General features: G+C 58.6%; 3 protein-coding genes across 9 annotated transcripts; 1 reads left to right on the top strand and 2 right to left on the bottom strand.

Moving 5' to 3' along the window:
- Nucleotides 1-6,942: 6,942 nt before the first annotated feature.
- On the bottom strand, nt 6,943-17,454 carry STXBP2 (syntaxin binding protein 2). 6 transcript variants are annotated; one of them, XR_011440402.1, is made up of 21 exons: nt 17,185-17,454; nt 15,415-16,901; nt 15,111-15,258; nt 13,650-13,699; nt 13,299-13,380; nt 12,707-12,783; nt 12,483-12,561; nt 12,299-12,402; nt 11,747-11,895; nt 11,462-11,546; nt 11,237-11,367; nt 11,031-11,138; nt 10,690-10,747; nt 10,478-10,543; nt 10,300-10,380; nt 9,876-10,014; nt 9,255-9,364; nt 8,391-8,626; nt 7,716-7,801; nt 7,433-7,590; nt 6,943-7,099 (listed from the first exon to the last, which is right to left on the bottom strand). XR_011440402.1 is itself a non-coding variant. In XM_070272605.1 (21 exons), the coding sequence occupies exons 5-21, from the start codon at nt 13,354-13,356 to the stop codon at nt 7,014-7,016; spliced, it is 1,671 nt and encodes a 556-aa protein (XP_070128706.1). In that variant the 5' UTR covers nt 13,357-13,380; nt 13,650-13,699; nt 15,111-15,258; nt 15,415-16,901; nt 17,185-17,454; the 3' UTR covers nt 6,943-7,013. The 6 variants fall into 6 exon arrangements, 3 of the variants coding, with proteins under 3 accessions (XP_070128706.1, XP_070128707.1, XP_023500405.1); XM_070272605.1 differs by having other exon boundaries at nt 8,391-8,486; XR_011440403.1 differs by lacking the exon at nt 17,185-17,454 and having other exon boundaries at nt 15,111-15,261; nt 15,415-15,665.
- A 721-nt stretch (nt 17,455-18,175) lies between these two features.
- On the top strand, nt 18,176-20,374 carry PCP2 (Purkinje cell protein 2). Of its 2 annotated transcripts, none has more exons than NM_001433535.1 (4): nt 18,176-18,438; nt 19,012-19,126; nt 19,408-19,532; nt 20,182-20,374. In NM_001433535.1, exons 1-4 carry the CDS (start codon nt 18,388-18,390, stop codon nt 20,299-20,301), a joined length of 411 nt encoding a protein of 136 aa, NP_001420464.1. In that variant the 5' UTR covers nt 18,176-18,387; the 3' UTR covers nt 20,302-20,374. The 2 variants fall into 2 exon arrangements, with proteins under 2 accessions (NP_001420464.1, XP_005611555.1); XM_005611498.4 differs by lacking the exon at nt 18,176-18,438 and adding an exon at nt 18,672-18,892 and having other exon boundaries at nt 20,182-20,370.
- PET100 (PET100 cytochrome c oxidase chaperone) lies at nt 20,363-21,932 on the bottom strand. The gene is made up of 4 exons (XM_005611497.4): nt 21,814-21,932; nt 21,028-21,114; nt 20,838-20,870; nt 20,363-20,511 (listed from the first exon to the last, which is right to left on the bottom strand). Exons 1-4 carry the CDS (start codon nt 21,838-21,840, stop codon nt 20,428-20,430), a joined length of 231 nt encoding a protein of 76 aa, XP_005611554.1. The 5' UTR covers nt 21,841-21,932; the 3' UTR covers nt 20,363-20,427.
- Nucleotides 21,933-21,960: the final 28 nt, after the last annotated feature.

Here is a 21,960-nt window from a genome sequence, read left to right as displayed (position 1 = left end):
GGACAATCATGTACTTAAAATTTTTTAAATCGACTTTATTGAGGTATAATTTCCATACCATAAAATGCATCCATCCTGTGTTCCGTTGGGTGCATTTAGACAAGTGTATATACCTGCTTGCTGCGTGAATGTTTGGTTTTTCCCAAGTATTTCTTTTTAATCAAGTGTAATTTACATACAGTAAAACCCACCCTTTTTAAGTGAGTTCTGCGCGTTTTGACAAATGCATACAGTTGTGTAACCACCGCCAAATGTCTATAATTTAAATTACAGTTGGAAAAAAAAGGGGGTTCCCAAAGATCTGAAAGTAATCAGTGTCCCGAAGCCACACAAAGAGGGCACTTTTCTGCCGGGCACAACTGGTTTTCCTGTGCTTTACAAACCTTGTGAATATTCATAACTGTAACCAGCTTGTTCTCCTCTCTGTTAATATACATGCCGTCCTTGAAGGGTTATTTTGAACAAAGGGGGCTTGTATCCTTTGGGAGACTGGCAAGTGTCGCCACTTCCTGTGAAACTAACCTGCAGAGGCAACCTGCGCTTCTGATTGGTTGCTCGCTAGATGATAACTTGTTGCCGTGGTGACAATGTTGCGATGACAGGTGCCCCTGCCAAATCAGAAAGGAAGCATTGACGCTTGCTTCCTGTCGGTTAGAACACTGCTAGATTTCTTTACCAACAGCTGGAAAGCCCAGCCTGGTTTAGGTAAACATTTCCGACCTGGGGGGTCAGGGGTGTGTTGGGGGGGGCGGAGGGATGGACCCTTGCAGAAGGGGATTCTGAGCAGCTGCCAGCAGCGAAGGCTGGGAGAGGACAGGAAGTGGCTCTAGCAGGACCCAGTGGGACCACACTGTGCCTTGGGGCAAGGAGCGTCTAGAGTCTTGAGGTTGGGTAGTAAAAATGACGGCGATTTCCAGCGTTAACTCTCTGAGATTCTCCTTTGCAGAGCCCCACTCCCGTCTTTCCATGTTCCCCTGGCTCCTTGAGCCTCTTGCCTCCTTACAATCTTCCCCTTCAGGGCTCCCTGGCCGGTTCTGACATGATCGTGTCTGCTCTATTGTTGAACACTTAACCCTGTGTTGAGCGATTTACACATATGATCTCATTTAATCGCCACCACCCAGTCAGGTAGATATGATTACCGTCTCCACTTTACAAAAGGAGAGACTGAGGCCCAGAGAGGCTAGGTGACTTGCCTGGAGTCACACAGCCAGTTGGTATAGGAGCTGGGATCTAAATCCGGGTGGTCTGGCTCTAGGACCTGCACATTTCAGCCCCAAGAAGTGTGTGGCAGAGGGGGCGGTGTTGGGGGGGCGGGGTCTGTAGATGGTCACAGCCACTGTCTCCGCTTTTCTTTATAAAAAAAGAAAAAGGTGACCTTCTTTTGAGAATATTCATACCGCTCTTTGCCTTTAAAGTAATGACAGAACTAAAATGTCCCCATTTTAAAAGGAATTCAAAGAATGCAGAAGTTTACGAAAGAAAAGGTCCCCATGTCCCCACTCACCTGGAGCAATCAAGAAATGAGGGGGAGGGGTTATGAGGTAACCTGCATCTCCCCCCAACTGAGGAACTGTCAATAAAAAGGGATGGTGTAGGGACTGGAGGCGGGGCAGCGTCTGGCCACAGCTTCCCGGCAGCCTCAGCCACCTTGCCAGTGCTCCCCGAGCACCACCTCCCAGAATTCCGGAAAGAGCCATGTGCGCTGTTACAGATGGGAGGACTGATGCCGGGCGAGGCTGCCTCATTTTCAAAAGGGAGACTTCAGACCCCGATTCGTCCGATGACGTAGTCCTTACTTCTAACCAAGGCTCCCCCCGGATCCATACCACGGGGTGAGGGGGACACAGGCCAGGGGGGACATGCGGAGGGCAAAATAAGGGGAAACAGGACCAGTTCTGTGGACCCCCCACCACCACCCAGCCCGACTCTTGGGGCCCTGTCCACCCAGGATGAGCTGCCTCCCCTGCCCCTTCCTGCCATACCTGCCTCCCTCTCCTGCCCAGCACACCCAAGCAACAAAAGCAGATGCTTGAGGAGGTTTAAGGATGCTGCGGTGGTTATGCTTGAGGCGGCTGCAGCCCCCTTCCTGGGATTGAGTCCCAGCACAGCCACTTACCAGCTGTGTGACCTTGAGCAAGTGGCTAAGCACCTCTGAACCTCAGTGTCTCCATCTGTGAAATGGGAGCATTCTTAATGACTACCTCACAGGGCCATGGGGAGGATTAACTGAGGACTTTTTTTCTCAGCTTTATTGAGGTATAATTGACATATGAAATTGTGTAAGTTTAAGGTGTACAGCGCTTTTTCGATTCCACGTATAAATCTTTAAAAAAAAAAACCAAACTCATAGAAACAGAGAACAGATTGGTAGTTGCCAGGAGCTGGGGTCGGATGTTGATCAAAAGATACCAACTTCCGGTTACAAGATGAATAAGCTCTGGGGACATGATGTCCAGCATGGTGACTATAGTTAATACTGTCCTCTGTATTTGAAAGTTGCTAAGAGAGTAGATCTTCAAAGTTCTCACCACGCACACACACAAAAGGTAACAACGTGAGGGGATGGAGGTGTTAACTAACCTTATTGTGGGAATCATTTTGCAATATATGCATATATCAAGTCATTACGTTAGGGGGTGCGCCTGATGACATAGTGGTTAAGTTCTCCTGCTCCAGTTCGGCGGCCTGGGGTTTGCTGGTTCGGATCCTGGGCACGGACCTACACGCTGCTCATTAAACCATGCTGTGGCAGTATCCTACATAGAAGAACTAGAAAGACATACAAATAGGATATACAACTATGTAGTGGGGCTTTGCGGAGAAAAAAAAAAAGAGGAAGATCGGCAAGAGATGTTCGCTAAGGGCCAATCTTCCTCACCAAAAAAAAAAAAAAAAAAAAACCTTAAAACATTATGTTATACACTTGAAACTCACACAATGTTATATGCCAGTTATATCTCAATAAAGCTGGGGGGGAGACAGATAGATTCCACATAGAAGTGAGATCACATGGTGTTTGTCTTTCTCCATCTGCCTTATCTCACTAAGCAAGTCCTTTATGTGAATCCGCGTAGATTATACAGAATGGGGCACAGCATATAGAAAGTACTTCATAAATGTTGCCTTTGTTTATCATTCTTTTCCAGAATTTCCCCAGCCACCAACAGGGATTGAGATTCTGAGAGGTCTCAAAGGGAACTGTGGTCACTCAAGATGGGGGGGGGGGGCCCGGCCAGGACTTCCTCTTCCCCAGCACCCCAGCACTGGGGACCCCGTCTCTGTCCCCTCAGGAGCGGAACCTTCCCACTCACAAGGCCATTTCTTCATTCCAGGGGCCTTTTCACAATGTTCTTGGCAGCAGCTATTGGTTAATTTGTGTTTTCAGATTTTGAGCAACTTTATAAAAAAAAAAGGAAGCTTGCATTTCTTCCTGGATGCTGGTTTCTGGGATGCTGACCTCTCACACTCTTCACTTTCTCACTTCCACGAGCTTTCCTGGGCTCACGGAGTCATGGTCGCTTCCTTTTTCTGCCCCGGGGCCACTAAGCCCCCTCCCCTGGAGGCCCCCAGCCCTTCTCTCTCTGCCCCCTTCCACCCCTCCTGGCCCGACCGGCAGCTCCAGCACGCCCTGGACCCTCACTTTTTTTTTTAAGTCGAGCAAGTTCAAGACCACAAGCCTTTCCCTCCCATTAGATGGATGAGATATGCTTCTTGAGAAGCCCCGGTGGAGACACCACCCCCTGCCCCCCGTAAGGCATTCCCGACCCGAGGACATCGGAGCTCGCTTCTCCCAGGGGTGCCCTCCAACCTTCCAAAGCACTCATGTTAGCTTGGAGAATCCTTTTTGCTTACTCGGTGGGGCCCTCCTTCTTTGCACACACTGGGGACCACCCCCCAGCCCAGGGCCAGACCCTGTTATGATGTTACATAATAATATATTAATAATAAATGATTACAGCGTATATGAATATTTATTAATATTTATTATGTGGCAGCCAGTGATTCCTGGGTGTTTCCTATATGCTTATAGTGCGACCACCAGTGACCCTGAGGTCTGTCCCCACCCCAGGCCTCCCTGATGAGCTCTGGGGAGCCCGCAAGAGATACACTGAAAAAAGGATCAGGAGGTTACTTTCTGTACAAACCAACTGGCTGCAGAGGGACGGTTCTTTCGAGAAGAACCCCAGCTAATTCCAGCAGAAGGAATGATAAAGTTGCAGATAATTCTCAGGAGCGAATAGGTCCAGGTGGCAGCATCCATGGCTGCTAAGCCCCCTCATGTGGCGAGTCGGCGGGGACCACCCCTCCCCACGTCGCCAATGCACGATCCATCAATGTAGCGAGGAGACATCATGGAGACCCCGAGGTGGGGAGGGGACCCCGCAGGACGCAGAGAGGGGGGAGGGAGGCTGGTTCTTCTCATGGGCGGGTTTGGAGGGTTCTGTGTCGCGCGCGTGGAGGGCTTGGCACGAAGCCTGGGACACCGTGACGGCCGGATCCTGCCGGCTGCGGTGGCCCATAGGGGCCCGCGAGTATCTGCAGAACCAAATGTCCTTAAGACGGAGACATGGCAGCATCGTCCGGGGATCCGTAAGGGGCAGAGGCCCAGGCGGTTTAGGCATCGCTGTCGTCCCCGCCGAGAACCACTGAGCCACCCGCGACCCACTTCCCCGCCGTCTCTAATTAGGGCGCCCAAGCTCCAGGGACCGACGCGAAAGATCAAAGAAACCGGAAAACCGGGCCCCGGCGCCCCCTGGCGCGCACGGCGCTTCCCTACCCGCGGGCCCCGGGGAGGCGAGTGGAAACGCGCAACTTTATTTTTTTTTTTTTTTTTTTTAAGATTTTATTTTTTCTTTTTTCTCCCCAAAGCCCCCCAGTACATAGTTGTATATTCTTCGTTGTGGGTCCTAGTTGTGGCATGTGGGACGCTGCCTCAGCATGGTTTGATGAGCAGTGCCATGTCCGCACCCAGGATTCGAACCAACGAAACACTGGGCCGCCTGCAGCGGAGCGCGCGAACTTAACCACTCGGCCACAGGGCCAGCCCCAGAAACGCGCAACTTTAAAACCATCTCTCTCGCAACGGGTTCCCTGTCGAGGCCGGGGTGGGGATGGGTGGGAGCCCTGCGTCCGGAGAGGGCGTCTCAGGGGTCCGCGCCGACCCCCTTCTTCTGCGGCGCCGCATCCGCTCGACAACCTTGCACGCCCATCTCTCGGCCCTGCTGGGAGGGCCCCGTAAATCCCGGAAGGGCTGCATCAGAGGGGTTGGCGCCTCCCCCACCTGCAAAACTGCGTGTGCCGTTTTTTCCGGGAAGAGTATCCTTCAGATTGCCCGGAATTCTCAGGACAGGGGAACTCAAAATCAGGCCGGAGTCCTCAGTGGGCGGGGAAGGAGGGTCTCGGGGCCCTGGTCCCAGCCTTGGATGGGCCACCTCCCCAGAGGTGACAGAATGGAAACAGGCAGTGCTCCACTGAGGGGCGGGGGTGGTATGCACTCAGGGCCCCTCCCAGCAGAGCCTCATCGCCAGCATTAGACTCGGACCCCCACCTGCCCCTGCTCAGATCCCTCCTGTGGTTTCCCATGGCCTCAGCGGAGCGGAATCCTCACTGGCTTTGAGGGCCTTTGTGGCTCCCCGATCTTGTCGCCCCTCAATACCTTTCCCTCTGGCTCCAGTCCACTCTCTTCTTTGCCTCCACCGCACCCTCTCCTCCCTTCCCTGACTCTTCTTCATTTTCTTTCTCAACTCGGACTTCTCCTCCAGGAAGCTTTCCCTGATTGCCCCCAGACATGGTGGATTAGGGTGTCTTGGGCTCCTGCAGCCCCCTCTGCTGAGGATTGTCTGCCTGGCTGTGGGTCTGTGCCCCAGAGAGTAGGGTCCTCGTCTGTCTTATTCATGCTGTGAGACTCACCTCTCATTCTAGCTGAGTGTTAGGGGCTGAATGGTGTCCCCCAAAGTCACATGCTGAAGCTCTAACCCCCAAGACCTCAGAATGTGGCTGCATTTGGAGATAGTTTTTTAAAAGATAATTAAGTTACAATGAGGTCATTAGGGTGGGCCCTGATCCAATCTGACTGGTGTCCTCATAAGAGGAGATGAGGACACAGACACACACAGAGGGGAGACCATGTGAAGACACAAGGAGAAGACGGCCGTCTGTCTACAAGCCAAGGCGGGAGGGCTCAGAAGAAACCAACCCTGCCCACACCTCGATCTGGGACTTCAAGCCTCCAGAACTGTGAGGAAAGAAATTTCTGCTGTTTAAGTCACCTGAAATGTGGCACTTTGCTCCAGCACCCCTAACAGACTGAGACACCCAGTAAAGGCTCTGATAAGTCCTGCAGTTAGGAGCTCCTTTGAACCTGCTGGGGTGAGGAGGAGGAGGAACAGGGAGAGTGCTCACTCTCTGGGGTGGCGACCAGGCATGCTTTGCTGTGTGCCCGTCCTCGTACAAATGCAGACTCTGATCCCAGGAGCTGGAGAAGACTCCTGGCCTTGTGTGGCTCCAGGACCCAAAGGGACAGTCCTTGGGGGCTGGGGAGGGCCGGAACACAGGGCCTGCTCTGCTTGTTAATAATACAACTCACAGTCCCATTGGAGTGGGTAAGATAACTCTAGGGACAAGAGACGAGCAGCTGCTGTCATGCTCCCAGGCCGTCTGCCTTCTGGCACCATCTCCTCTCTTCTGCAAAGCAGCTGCCATTACTGGCCCCTCCGTTTGGGATGGGGCACCCAGCGGGTTGGCCAAAGCCTACAGCTAGTCCACCTTGGAGCCAGTGTTCAAACCACAGCCCAAGTTCATAACCTGCACACAGGCTTCAGATGCCCTCTGGGAGGACAATAGGGTGTGGTGGGGCTTCAGGCCCAGGTCTGGGAATGGGACCCACGGGAGGCTGGCCCAGTACAGATCCCTGGGAAAGAAAGCGAGGTGGCCACTGGCTGGCAGAAAAAAAGGAGGGAGTTTATTTTTCTAGAAAGGGAGGGGGGCAGGTCAGGGTGGGGGCAGGAGGATCAGGGCAGGGCAATATTCTCCAGCTTCTGGTCCAGCGTCTTGAGGTCATCCAGGAAGCGGGTCGGGGTAAGGATGTGTGAGGAGCCTGGGCAAGGGGGGGGGCGGGCGGGCGGGAGCTGGGCCACTACCTCGGGACCCCCAGCCAGGGGCTGCGGGAAACCAGGCCCTGACTCTGAGGACTCAGAAGTCTAGACCCCTTAGAAACCTAGGGATCCAGCCCCCAGGTGACCCTTCCCTGGGGGCTCAGAAACCCCTCAGAACCCAGGTGTCCAGCCACGTCCTCTCACCCAGGGGCCCCAGACACTAGCCCTGCAGAGGCTCCAGGCTTTGGGGACCAGGAGACCAGCTGTCAGCCCCTATCCTTCTAAACCCAGGAGTCCAGCCCAACCCCCTGAGGACCCCAGTGCTGGCTACTCACCAATGAGCACCTCCCACTTGCCATCGGTGGCCCGGGTCACCTCGTAGGCGGCCCTCATCTCTGACATCGCCACGCCACCCATGACATAGATAATGAGCCTGGGCCCCGCCCGTGCCTCCACGCCCGCCTTGTTCTTGTGCCAGTGGCCAAAACGGGCACTGTGCAGGGGAGGCAGGCAGAGGTCAGTGAGGGGGCCAGGAGACTCCCCTCCCCCGCCACCTGACACGGGCCTGGGAGTGCAGAGGTGGGGGCCGTGGGGCATGGCGTGTCCCCGGGTCGTCACCTGACAGCAGCCTGGGAGCTGGGCGTGGGGGCGGGGTCGGACACGAATGGCCACAGCTTGCGGTCCAGCCGGTCCTCCACAGCATCCTGGGGGCCAGAGAGGGAGGCTCAGGAGAGAAGCCCTGGGTGATGGGGCCCAGAGTCTGGAGCCCCCTCCACCCGCTGTGTTCAGGGGCCAAGATCCTGGCAGATAGGAGCCATTATCTGCATCTCTAGCCCTTTGGGGACCCCGGAGTCTGGGCCCCAGGGTCCCTGGGGATGGGGTGCCAAGATTGCTGGGACCTCAGAGGGACTGCAGGCAGGAGGCTGGGCCCCCAACCTGATTCTTTTTGCTGCTGCTGCTTTGGGCTCCCACAATGGGCAGGGGTCAGTGGGGGGCAGGGCGAAGAGAAGAGAGGGGGACGGAAGAAGAGGTCGGTGGGTAGAGAGGAAACGAGGTTCCCCTGCAGGGGGGCCCTCTGCTATCCCAATTCCTCGTGTGTGGACTTGGGGTACCCCCCTGGCAGAGCGGCTCGGATGCCGGGGGATGCCCATAATGAGGGATTTTCCGTTAAGCCCTGGGGCTTAGCATGAAGGGGGCTGAGCCACTGCCTGCATCAGGCAGGACCTGGAGGGGGCAGGCAGAGGTCAGGCCCCAGCCCCCAGCCTCCCGGTGCCCACCCCGCACCGGCAGTACCTCCATCACGTCTTTGATCACCGGGGTCCAGCGGGACAGCTGATAGGTAGGCTCGGAGCGCTCCCTCCGCCCCAGCCGGCTTGAGGTCCCACAGCCCTACAGGCGGGGCCGGTGGGGGAATTAGGGGGAAGGTGGGGGGTCACAGCTGGAGCTGGGGGCTCCTCTGGCTTGCAGGTTGGTGGGGTGGCGTTTTCAGATAAAGATGGAGAAATGGAACAGAGAACAAGAGAGAGAGACTGGGAGAGAAACGAGAGAGGGAGAGAGGGAGAGAGGGAGAAATACAAGGGCAGTGAGACAAAGAGACGAGAGGACAGAGAAACAGGGAATCGAGAGGTGGGGGACAGAGTGACAGACAGACCCGGAGAGAGATGGGGGATGGACAAGGGGGACCCGAGAGGGGTGCCTCAGCGGTGGAGGCTGAGTCAGGGGAGGTGAGCCCAGAAGCTGCTGTGTGTGTGTGTGTCTGTGTTGGGTGGGTGGGGGGTCCTGGGAGACGTCTAGGAGCCCACGTCAGCTGTGCACCCCAATGCTGGTGATGCCGTGATCTGCCCCTGGGGCTCAGACCACACTCCCCACACCGCACCACCACCAGGACCCGGGATCTGACTACGGCTCACTCCTCTGCTTTTTGCGTGACCCACGGTTGGGGACAGCCCGGTGCCCCCTGGTCCCCACACCAGACCCCACTCAGTGCTTTCTCTCCCCCTAGAACCACACCACACCCTGTGTACCCCAGCCCTGTGACATGCCCTCCGCCCCACAGGGCCAGGCTCTGACTCAACGCCCTCTCCACCCCAAAAACCGCCCCACCCCCACATTTGCCTTCTGCCCTGTCTCTGACCCTCCAGCCTGCTCCCAGCATACCCCAGTGTTGGTGATGGTGCCCCCCAGCTGCTCCAGGTTCCGGATGAGGCTGCTGTGCGCCTGCACGTTGGCGTGCTGGATCAGCTTGGCCAGGTTCTCCTCGCTCACACCTGGATGGGGGGGAGGGGCAGGCTTGGTGGGTGGGATTCTCATAGGGGAGATGGGGGGGACCAGGAAGTGGCCATATGGGTTCCTGGGTTAAGGGGGTTGAGAGTGCCGTCAGGAGGTCCCAGCTGTGATGGGAGTATCCTGCAGGTGGGAGGTCCTCAGGACCGAGAGAGCCACCGGGGCTAGTGTGAGGGGTGTCGTGATGCTGGAATTCTGGATGGTGAGCCCAGAGCGGGTACACTGGGGGATCCTCTGGAGTTAGTTGAGGAAATTAAGTTTGGAGGCGTCATAGATTTGGGGCATGTATGTCAGTGGAGCCCTTATATCAATGAGGGGTCCCCCAGGGCAATGGGGGGGGGTCCCACAGTCCAGAGAGGTATCTGTGGGGGCTGGCATGCATGAGAAGTAGGGGCATGCCAAGGACAGAGGCACTGTGGGGTTAAGCCATTCCCAGGATCACTGGAGACTCTGGTGAATGGGGGTATCCGGAGGCCCCCCAGGCCCCACACCCACCATTCCGTAGAAGGATGTAGAGCAACAAGACCCGGATCTTGTCATAGGCTGGCACCGCCGTGTCCAGTAGCACGGGCACGATCAGCTTCATGGCGTCCTTGATCTTCTCGCCCTCTGCGTCCGAGCCCATGGCCAAGTCCTGTGGGGTGTGGGGGTCAGACAGTACGTGGGGGGAGGGGGCAGGGCAGGGACATCCCCAAGGTCCTTGACAAGACCTTTGGGCTCTGCTTTACCCTACTACCGGGCCTTGGAAGCTTCCAGCCCTGTCTACCAACAGGCCCGGCCCCTCACAAGCCACACCTCTCCACGGCCCCGCCCCCTCAGTCCTAACCTCCTGTCCACAGGCCCCGCCCCTCACACAGGCCACGCCTCTCCAAGACCACGCCCCTCACAAAGTCCCACACCAGTCCCAGGCCACCCTCACCTGCTCCACACTGCACAGCTTTTCCACGGAACCCTTGAAGCGCTTCATGCAGTCATCGGCTAAATGCAGGTGCGTAGAATACTGTGGGGTGGGGGTGGGAGTTGGGGGAACAGAGACTGAGTCAAGGCTGAGAGCAAGAGAGCAAGGAGGGGAGGCCAGGTTCCCCGGCCGCACTCACCTTGTTCAGCTCCTTTTGGTACTGCGGCATCTTTTTCAGGATGTGGGACAGGTCTTTGATGTTGGCCTGGCGACAGGGCAGGCGTGAGGCCAGGCCCTGCCCACCTGAGGTCCCACTCCAGGCTCCGGATCCAGGCTGAGCCTGGGCCCTGCTCTGGAGGCGTGGGGGCTTTCCTCCCAGGCTGCCCATCCTGATGCAGGCCCGCCCCCTACCTTGTCGGTGGTCATCCTCTTGCTCTCGCAAAACGTCTTCAGAAGCTCTGTGACCTTCCTGGTGGGGAGGACGGGCAGAGGTGAGGTTGGGGGGCTGGTGCCAAAACTAGAATCTGAAGGCAGTGGGGGTCACATGGCCGGGGGATGGGAGCCGGGGGACACACGTCCCTGTACCAGGCCACGTGCAAGCACACACTGGGGACACACCCGGGAGTCCGGCTGAGGGGTATGGCTTGTGGACGGGTGGCTCACCCAGAACCGAAGGCCACAATGGCAGAGGGGGATTCAGGTGGGGACCGGTGCAGAGTGGCTCCCACCCACCTCCCACCATGTGCACGCACTTGGACACATCCGCAATGTGCATGTGCCGCAGCTCTATCCACAGATCATCGTCCTCGTCCAGTAGCACGGCCTTCTCACGGGCCTCGCTCAGCCCTGTGGTCTCATACCTGCAGGCGGTGGGGACAGGAGGGTTGGGAGCACTAGCTGAGGACCAGGGACCCAGGTCCATGGAGATGGTCAGGGGCGGGTTCAGGGGTCCGCCCACCTGTACATGTCCTGCTCGATGTCCAGCAAGTCATAGGCCATGGCCTGGAATGTGAGCTCATGCAGCAGGGGCGACACGGGGTCGGCTGCCCGGTCCATGATTAGCAGCTGTGAGCGCGTTTTTTCAGGGCCCTGGGGGGTGGGATGGGGAATGGGCAGGGATGAGGACACTGACCCTGGCTGTGGCTGGGGCCTCACCCCTCAACCCCCCAGCAGGCCCCCTCACCTCGCCCAGACTGGGGGTGTCTGCTTTGAAGGCATTCAGCTTGGCTAGGACGGCATGGGCCAGCTGGGCTGTGTCCTCTGGGCCCCTGGGGGTGAGGTGGGCAGACACAGGGGCCTCAGGGCAGGGGGTCAGGGAGGGCCAGGCACAGACTAGGGGTCAAGGATGGGGTCAGGGATGGGAGTCAGGGACCAGGGTGAAGACCGGGGCTGGGGTCAGAAGAGAGATTAAAGGTTGGATGCAGGAGGGGGTCAAGGTCAGGGGACGGCACGGGGGTGGGGTCCCCACTTGCGGTAGCGGATGGCCGGGTACTCCTGCAGCGTGGCGCAGAGTGTGGCGATCTGCTGGGCCAGCGCCTCGAGCTGCCGCGCCCGCTCCCCCGCCCGGAAGGGGCAGTAGAGGTTGTAGGTGCTGTGGGGGGCATCCAGGGAGAAAACCTGGGGAGACACAGTGCCAAGAGGTACACACTTGCCTGACTCCAGCTGCCAGCACCTGCCGCTCCCTTGGGGGGCTTCCCCTTCCAGGTTTCTGGGGCCTGTTACACCCCCCCCACCCCACCCCAGGCCTGGGCAGCCCCTAACCAACGCCTGGAGGAAGAGGTAGAGAAATACCCCAACCCCCTCCCCCTGGGCGGGACAACGCTGAGGGGGCTCTACACTGCCCCCTGCAGGTCCCCAGGGGAACAGAAGCCCAGGTGCCCACAGTGGTAAGAGCTCATTCTGTGCTAGCTTCTCTCCTTTCTGACTCAGTGTCCCCTTTATGGGTCTCAGTGTCTGTTTCTGACCTGGGACATTTGGTCACGGTCCCCCACCCCCTGCCCAGGACTAGGCTGGACTGTACCTGGGCCTCATAGGGGAGGAAGGCAAGGTGGATCTCTTTCAACGTCTTCACCACCTTTGCCAGGCGGGAGCGGCCCAGCTCATTGAACAGGTGCTCAGGGCAGGCTGGGGTGGGCAAGAGGGGGCATCAGGCCAGAGCAGCCGCACGCCCTGACCCCCCACGCTCCCCGGCTCTCCTCACTCACTGTCGGTGAAAAAGACATGGGCTGCTTTGTACGTGAAGGTCGGGGTGCCCCGGAAGTCTGCAATCAGAGCCTGCACGGACTGGGGAATGCAGACGGCTCTCAGTCCCATCCATCCTCTGGCCTGGCCTCTCAGCCTGTCTGTCCCCCGCCACATACACATGCAGACAGGCCCAGAGGCACGCGCGCAAACATGCAGGCACACACACACTCGCTCACAGAGGCACCTTCTCCGTGGGACTCAGCAAATAAATGGCCTCCAGGCTGGGGATGGGTTCTCGCCGTTTGTTGATGTCTTCAACAACTAGTAGGAAAAGGAAGGGACCCATGTGGGTGGCACTGGGGAACACGGGTGGACACCTGGGGTGCAGGGTCAGATGCTGGGGGGCTGCAATCCCTGAATGGCCTAGGCCAGAGGAGCACATCCACAGGCCACACAGCTAACAGCCATGTGGGCAGGGTTCTGCAGATTTGGGGTCACAGTCACACCTCCTGGGGGCCTCCCATAGAAAGCTGTGCATTCTGGGGCCTCACCCTGAGTTCATTCTGGGGGTCCTACACGGGGTTCCACATACAGGGATGGCAAAGTCTGGGAGGCTGACCCCTTAGGGGTTGCAGCTGGGGAGTCCTGCATGGGAGGTCTGCCCATCACAGGCTCCCACTCTTAGGATGCCCATTTGGGGAACATACTTGGGAGGGGAGGGTCACATGCTTGGGGTTGTCTATGCGGGGAACTGGTACTTGGGAGTTCTGGCCAATTTGAGGGGATCTCACATTCAGGTCCCATCTGGGGAGCATGGGGTAGGGGTGTCCACTCACTGGTGATGCCCTCAGCCAGGATGTCTGACATCTTGCAGCAGGACGACAAGATGCGCATGCTCGGGTGGTCCACGATGAGAACCTGATGCATGGATGGACGGATGGACCGACAGACAAGTGGGCAGGAGAGGCCGTAGGTGCCCCCGAGGAGGGGCTGGGGCAGTGGGCAAGGACTGACAGTTTCAAGAACTAGCTGGAGGAGAGAACCCAGGACCCCACCCCCCACCCCCATATCCCAGACCCGCCTACCCATCCACCCTGTGGGCTGGCAGCCTCCTCAGGGAGTTCGAGGGGGTCCCACATTCAGGGCTGCCACGTGGGTTTGGACAAGGCATTCTGCTTCACCCCTACCTTCCACTCCCCATCCTTTTTGACGCTCCGAATGACTCCACTCAGAATTTCTGCAGGGAAGGGAGCAGTAGGCTCAGGATGCTGGGTCCTCTGACCCCATCACAACCTCAAATCTTCTGGGTCTTTAACTGGACCTCTATTCTAACTCTTTACTCCTCCCCGCAAGCCTGCGAGGTAGCTCCTGGTGTCACCCCCAATTTACAGACAGGGAAACTGAAGTTCAGAGAGGACAAGTGACCAGCCTAAGCACCCTCAGCGCCTAAGTGGCCGAGTACCTAGGGCATAAGTGGTCACTGGATAAGCATGTTTTAGATGAACGAGTAACTGCAAAGCCAGGGCTCCAATACATGTCTACCCGCCTCCAGAGCTGGGCTCTCGGCTCCCCCATCGGGTACCTCAAGTTCTCCTGGCTTTCTGGAGGTTTCAACCAGAACCTCCCCACCCCTAATCCTCCTCCATCAGTTTCCCCTGGTTCCCTGCTCAGAGGCGTGCCTTGCTGCGGTCCTCCCATCACCCAGCCTCCAGCCTCAGTTTCCCCATCTGTAAAATGGAATCAGTGGCTTTCCCTTCTCCCCCGTCAACCCTTGTGTAGGAGGCTCCTTCGTTAGTTGGGGTGCTGAGGGTTTGGGCCACACTCTGCCCTGCCCAGTGAAAGGAGGAGGGAAGAAGGGTCGGGTGGCCCCGCCCAGCCAGAGTGTCCTGTCCACTGTTATCAGGACCGCCAGGGCGGAAGGAGCCGCTGAGGCCGGAACCACCCGAGGCGGGGGAGGGGGAGTCCGCTACCCCACCCGCAAGGACCTGAGCCCTCACGTTGCGTGGGGCTCTTGGGGACTGGGCAGGAGGAAGTCGTCCCCCACCCCTGGACCTGGAAGGGGGGCCTAGACACACCCTCTGAGCAGTCACACCACCTGGGGTCACTGAGCAGCGCCCCCAGCCCGACCCTGGTCCACACCATGGGGCCCCAAGAGTCCAGCCCCGGACTTTGCCCGGCTGAGACTCCTGAGTGTCCACCGTGCCCTCGTCCCGCCGGCACCGTAGGGGTCCTAGGAGTCCGAGTCCCCGCGCTTGCCACCCCGAGCCTGATCCCCTTGGGTCCCCGCGGTCCAGTCTCCCAACTTCGTTCCGCTCCGGCACCGGAGAGCCGGGACGTCCAGCTGGGACCAAGTCCCCGCCCGCCCCCTCGAGCGTCAGGTTCTCCACGGACGCCCCGCCCGGCCCCCAGCTCCCTCCCGCCGGGGTCCCAGAGTCCGTGCGCCCCCGGCCCTCGCCCCCCAGGGGACGCCAGAGCCCGGCGCGGGCGGCACTCACTCTCCCCCACCACCGCCTTCAGCCCCGAGGGCGCCATCTTCCCCCAGGGCCACCGCCACCGCCGCTTCCGGGTCTGTCCCAAGGTGGGGGCGTGGCCTCGTGCGTCCTCCACGCGGGCCCCGCCCCTGTGTACCTGGCCCCGCCCCTACGCACCTGGCCCCACCCCCCGTTGGTGTACGGAGATGAAGATCGGTCCCTCGAAGAGCGGACGGGCGGATGCGTCCCTGCAGACCGGGCCGGAGTCCCTGGAGGGGCGCGCCCCGACGACACGCTCACAGACGTGGGCTCAGACACACTTCCTCTGCTTGTGTGCAGCGAGAAAGTGGGATCACAGGGCAATGATGACCCCCTCATCTTCCCCAGGCACAGCCACCACCCTGCTAGAAGTTTCTCCGTGGCTGAGGGATGCTGTGTGCCGACCCGGAGCACGGTGGCCACACCTCTGTGACCCACTTACCGTCTGTGTCCCCCGAGTTGAGCAGCAGCAACAGGCTCGGGCAACATTTGATAAATTTAAGAGGAGGCGTGGAGGCGTGGTTGGAGCTAAACCAGCACCGTGTGTGCCAGATTTTCACTGCATCCTCCTAGAGACCTTGACAGGGAATGCGGTATAAAAAATGAAACCTCGGCTCAGCGGGACTCTCGTCCAAGGCCACATGATGAGCAGGCCTACTGGGATTTGAACCAGGAGTCCATCCCAGGAGGAATGCTTGTCACAGCCTTGTGCTCACCGGGTGCAGCCACCCCCACACAAGCAACAATCACATTCGTAGGCTGATTCACACGTGGGTTTAGTGGCAGGCTCAACCGCTTGCACATTCACGCACACATTTCGATTCACACTCGATTGGAAATTTCAGGGCCTGCTCCAGCAGTGTGCCAGCGAGGGGCTGGCACCTTGTCACATACAGGGCACAGTCCAGTAGCACCCATACAAGTGAAGGCCCGGATTTATTTATTTTTATTTATTTATTTTTTTGAGGAAGATTGGCCCTGATCTAACTACTGTTAATCTTCCTCTTTTTGCTGAGGAAGACTGGCCCTAAGCTAACATCCATGCCACCTTCCTCTACTTTATACATGGGACAGGTGCCTACCACAGCATGGCTTTTGCCAAGTGGTGCCATGTCCGCATCCGGGATCCAAACCGATGAACCCCGGGCCACCGAAGCAGAACGTGCGAACTTAACCGCTGCGCCACCGGGCCGGCCCCCAAGGGCCCGGATTTAAAGTGTGATGCACGTGTGTGAATGCAGAGTCCTGACCTGATTCGGTCCTGAGCTGGTGCCTTCATTTGGCCATGTTTATTAAGAGTCAGCCAGGTGCCAGCCCCTCCGCCACTTACGTGGGACAGACAACAGTGAGTAGGACCAGAAGGCCTGCATGTGGCAGAGTTGAATGGGGAAGGAGGGGATGGAAAATGATCAAATCCACCCTCCAGGAAATAAACGGTGATGTGAGAGCAAGCATCACGTGGTTGGGGGGCGGGGCCCTATTGGGGGTGGTACCAGAGGGCCTCCCTGAGGGAGTGGCCTTCAGACTTACCCTTGAATGACATCAAGGAGCAGCCAGGCAGCGATCCCGGCGAAAAGCAGGGATGAGTGTGGAGTGGCAGGAGTGCGGTGAGGCCAGGGAAGGAGGGTCGGGCAGGAGGTGAGGTTGGAGGGGCTGCAAAGGCCAGCCTTCTTCAGAAAGACAAGGTAGGACCAACCCAGTCTGATCTGCCTGGGACTGAGAGGGTCCCAGGACACAGGACGGTCAGGGCTAAAACGTCCCCAGGCAAATCTCTCTCTTTAACAGCTTTACGAAGATATAATTCACATACCATACAATTCACCCACTGAGAGGGTACAATTCAACGGCGTCTACCATATTCCAAGTTGTGCATCCGTCACCAGTCAATTTTAGAACATTCCTATTACCCCACGATGTTTGGGATTTCCCCTGAGGACAATGGGGGGCCAAGAATGAGTCCTGAGCAGGGGAAGGAGAGGACCCCTGCAGCTCCTGGCGGGGAGGATGGATTGCAGGGGTGGAGGGAGGCGCTGGGAGACACGGTGAGGAAGCGGGACCACCTGTAGCTTCTCACCCTGGGAGGGGAGAGTCTGTAGGCGTGCCACTCCGCACTCTACTTGGTGAGGGTGACCAGGGGCTTCCGCTGTTAAGGGCTGAATGGTGTCCTGAGCCTCTTCCCCCCAAAGTATGTTGGAATCCCAACCCCTAGTACCTCAGAATGTGACCTTATTTGGATATAGGGTCGTTGCAGATGTAATCAGTTGAGATGAGGTCACACTAGAGTAAGGTGTCTCTAATGCAATATGACTGGTATCCACATCTTATGACAGCTCGATTTCAGCCTTCAGACCTCCAGAAGGGTATGACAATAAATGTCTGTTGCTCTAAGCCATCCGGTTGGTAACACTTTGTTAAGGCAGCCCCGGGAAATGAAGACAGCCGTGGAGGAGCAGGACATCACCTCGACATCGATGACTTGGGGCTGCGGAGAGCGAGTGAACGTGGGCCCCTGAGTGGGGAAGGGCAGCCTGGGGAGGGGGACCAAGCTTTGTGCTTGGCCCGGGGTGGTGACAGTGCAGCCGGTTTATTCCAAGAAGAAATGTCAACTGCTTTCCAGAAAGGCATCTTGGGGAGGGGATGGGGTGTAGGTGGGGTCCTGCCAGTGGCATCCTCTCCCAGGGCACTGAGGGGCAGCCGTAGCTGCTCGGGGAGGGGGCGGGGCTTTCCTCCCGGGGTGAAGGATCAATGCTCAATTTGGCATTGGTGTCAAAGAGACAGGAGTGCCCAGACCTTCTTGTTTTGGGGTCCGTGGGGGGCAACCAGGGCCAGGGCCAGTGAGGGAGGGAGGAGTGGCCAGCAGAGAGAGATGGAGCTGGGCTGGCCAGTGGTGCCTCAGGGGTCCTCGGGTCCAGCTCCCTCTTCCCCCACCACCTGCAGATGGCAACCGCCTTTCCAACAGGGTGAGGCCCCAGGTGCTGGTGGGCAAGCTGGGCGGCTGCGCCGCTTCCCACTGGTGAGCAGAAGACCCCGCCCCAGCTGCCGTTGGCTGCCCTCTCCAATGAGGCCCAGCCAGTCCCTGCTCCCCACTGTGGGGACACTGTTCTGGCCCACTACTGCACCCCACCTGAGAGTTCTTGGGGCCCAGCGAGTTGTGCTGGGCCAGCAAAGTCCAAACTCAGGTCACCTTGCCTCCCACTCCTCCAGCAGCCCCAGCATTGTGCTGCAAAAGCAATTATCTGGATCATCTTTATGGGGCTTAAGCCTGGGTGGGAGCAGATGGGGCATGAGCTGGGGATTTGGGGCCGGGTATCCACTCCCCCCACATCCCAGTCTTTTAAAAAGCCTTCTCTGGCACGGGGCCGGGGCAGAGGCCAGCAGAGAACTGGACGGGGCCCAGGGGAGGGGAGCAGGGACAATGATGGACCAGGAAGAGAAAGAGGATGGGGGTTTGGCCCCCTGTGTCAAGGTAAGCAAGGCCTGCCCCCCCCCACCCCCAACTCAAGGGCCCCTGAATGACAAGACTAATTAGTTTGTAGGGCACCTAATTAGCGAGCGAGTCTCCTGGGACCCCTGACCCAGTTGTTGCCCAAGGAGGTGCTGGTGGGCAGGAGGGTCCGAGGGCCTGAGCGTACGCCAAGGCAGAGGTCAGGGCTCTCAGAACTGACCCTTGTGAGGTGGGGGATGATGGGATTTAGGGGCGGCCCCTGGACTGTTTCCCTGGCTTGTGTCCCAGCCCCCAGGCCACCCTCCAGTCAGGCCCCAATCTAGGACGGCGGGATGTTAGCCCAGCAGCTCTCCCTTGAGGCAGCACCACGTGAAATGGCACTGCTGGCCGGGCCCCTGGGGTGGGGGCCGAGACTGAGGAGACTCATGTCTCATTCGGAGAAGCTCTGCCAAGCAGCACGGCAGCGGGGACTATGGTGAGCGCAGAGGAGGGCAGGGCAGGCTCTGGAGTCAGGGTGGGAGCTGGCTGGACAGGACGGGAGGTACGGGGCTCCCGAGCTGAGAGCCTGGCTGGACAGAGTGTGTTTGTCCCCAGGCGGGCTCCCCAGACCAGGAGGGCTTCTTCAATCTTCTGAGCCACGTGCAGGGTGACCGGATGGAGGAACAGCGCTGCTCGCTGCAGGCAGGGCCAAGCCAGACCTCCGAGAGCCGTGAGAGTGGGCAGCGGGGTGCCTGGGAGTGGCTGTGCTGTCTGGGGGTGTGAACGGGACAGGGTGCGTGGCGAGTGGCCATCTCGGGGAACTGTGGGCAAGAGGTTGTCTGAGAAAGTGCGCAGGCAACTGGGGACACAGATGCCTGTGGGTTTCGGGGTACAGGGGGTGGAGGGAGAGACAAGTGTGCATCCTGGGGGTGTGAGTGGCAGTGAAGAGCGGGGCTGTGTCCCCAGGAGTCTGCATATGTGTTCATCCCCATGTGCCTCCGCTCCATGCAGAGAGCGGCCCCCCACCTGAGATGGACAGTCTCATGGACATGCTAGCCAGTACCCAGGGCCGTCGTATGGATGACCAGCGCGTGACAGTCAGCGCCCTGCCTGGTTTCCAGCCCGTGGGCCCCAAGGTAGGTGATATTCTGTTGGGGCTGAGGAGAGACCAGCCAGGCTGAGCTCGCCTCCCACTCCCAGCCACAAGTGAATGGGGCCCCACCCCCACCTCTGGCCATCATCTGCCCTGAAGATGAGTGCCTGGGAGGAGGGCCCCGTCTTTGTCCCTGCCAGTCACAGGGCCCTGGCCAGTCCCATACTGGCCTTCAGATGGGAGGAAGAAAACCCAGACAGGGCCGAGAGGGGTTCAAGGTCATGCAGGGGGCGTGTTAATGTCAGAGCCGTGGCTGAATTCATGGCTCCTGCTCCCAAGTCTGAGGGTTTAGGGGAGGCCAGGGAGAAAGACTTCCTGTCTGGGAAGACACCCCCAGGTAGGAGGGCACAGGACACACATCCATACACTCACGTGTGTCCGCGTCACACGTACTCATGCACAGCTTGGGTTCTGATCAAGACCTCAGTGAGATGCCCAAGAGCCACCGCCTCACCCCCAAATACCACCCTAAATGTTGAGTAACGCAGGTCTACAGAAGTTTGGGGATGGTGGGACCGATGGCAGGAGGCAGCACACGGGTTGCCACCAGCTACCTTCCTCCAATGTCTGTGTCACCTCTGGCCGGCACTGCCCTTGGTCCCTCCCTCTGGCTGACCCCTCTTCATCCACAGGACGGAGTGCAGAAACGAGCGGGGACCCTCAGCCCCCAGCCCCTCCTCACCCCTCAGGACCCGTCTGCTCTCAGCTTCCGTCGGAACAGCAGCCCCCAACCCCAGACACAAGCCCCCTGAGGGCCTGAATCGTCCTGGGCCCCACTCGGCCCCCGAAAGCAGACAATAAAACACTTCCATGGACAACGAGGAACCGTGTGTGTGTTATTTGGTGGGTGGAGGGGCTGGGCTCAGGCACTTGGAGGCTCAGGAGCTCTGCCGGGCAGCCCGAAGGAGCTTCTCCTCCCGCTGCTTCCGTATCCTCTCTTTGAATTCTTCTAGCTCTTGGCGCTGGGGGTGGGGAAGTGGGTGGGATGGGAAGGAAGGAGGGGGGCACACACCTCAGGGCCTGCACCCCCCCTCCCACCACCTTGCCCCCTACTCCCCAGGCCATGGCTTCAGAGTTCAGTGTCTACACTGGAAACCCTGTGCCAATTATAACCAAGGTCCAAGTGGGGTCAGCTTCATCTTTCAGGGAGAGGGCAATAAGGAAACCATATGCCTCTCTGCTCTCAGTTCTCTGCTGATGGCTGAGGGTAAAGTTTTCATTCAAGTCCATCATGGCCACAGGGAAGGCCCCTCCGTCCCTCTGGTGGGAGGAAGAGTATGTCACTTACCTGGTCCTCCTTCTCAGGTGGCCACAGCTCTCTCTGTGGGGACAAAATCAGAGCTGGAGGCACAAGCCAGGAGCCTCCAGAGCCCCACACCCAGGGAGAGTTGGCTCATGGGAGGCAGTCATCGGTCCCCAGAACACTGCCTCATATCCTCCCCCTGGAATGAACCCAGGAACACTCTCCGGGTGCCCACCTTGCGCTGTATGACATAGTCCTCAAACCACTCGGCCTGATTGGCAATCCAGAACATAGCCACAGGGAAGGTGAGGTACAGCGTCATCTGGAAAGGCAGGGCGCGGGGCTGAGCAGAAACAGGGATTACTCCCCCTCCCCCAATGTGCAGAGGTTTCTCAAGAGCCTGGAGGACGGTCCTCCAGTAGAACCCAGGGGCGCCTCCTCGGGGCCCCCAAGAACCCCAGAACTCCCACCAAGGGTGCAGAAGCCACACACCTTCAAGTCTAGTCCCCATAAGCCAAGAAACCTTATTCCTGAAAGCTCCCTCCGAGTCTGGGAGATTCCTTCTCAGAGAGACACGCGCGCGCACACACACACCGGTCCCAGGAGCCCAAGAGCTCTCACTCCAAGCAAAGACATCTCCTCGAGATCTCATTATCCCCGCGAGTCAGATCCCAGGAGCACCCCCAAATCCAGGAGGCCTCATTCTTCAGAATCTACCGCTCTAAGTATAGAAGTCTCCCTATCACTCACCCACCCACCCCGAGCCCGAGAGCTCCCCCAGGGTCTGGAGCCTTTCTTCTTGGGGCGCCCTCCCCAGATCATCCCTCTCGGAGGCCCCTCCTCGCCCCAGCCCTCCCAGATGCCCCCCAACCCAGCGTCCCCTTCTCTGGGTTTCCAACCGGGAAAACCCCTCTCAAATCTCAGGAACTTTTTTGGGGGAGTTCCTCCTTTTCAGAGCCTCCTCCGCAGATCCAGAAAGAACCCCCTGCCCAGCCGCCTACCAGCTCCGGGGCTCACTAACCCGAAACACCTCCAGCTTCACCCCCATCTCGCTCCTCCGAGGATACAAACCCGCTTCCGCCCAGAGCCAACCCTCCAGCAAGACAGCAGCTCATTGGGAGTTCGCGGGCTCCACCGCTGAAGCTGATTGGTCTAGGAGTTTCGGCAC

Source organism: Equus caballus, chromosome 7 (genome assembly GCF_041296265.1).
Source record: "Equus caballus isolate H_3958 breed thoroughbred chromosome 7, TB-T2T, whole genome shotgun sequence".
NCBI classification, from domain to species: Eukaryota; Metazoa; Chordata; class Mammalia; order Perissodactyla; family Equidae; genus Equus; species Equus caballus.
The sequence above is the reverse complement of the archived record's forward strand: the minus strand, read 5'-3'. Positions and strand labels throughout refer to the sequence as shown.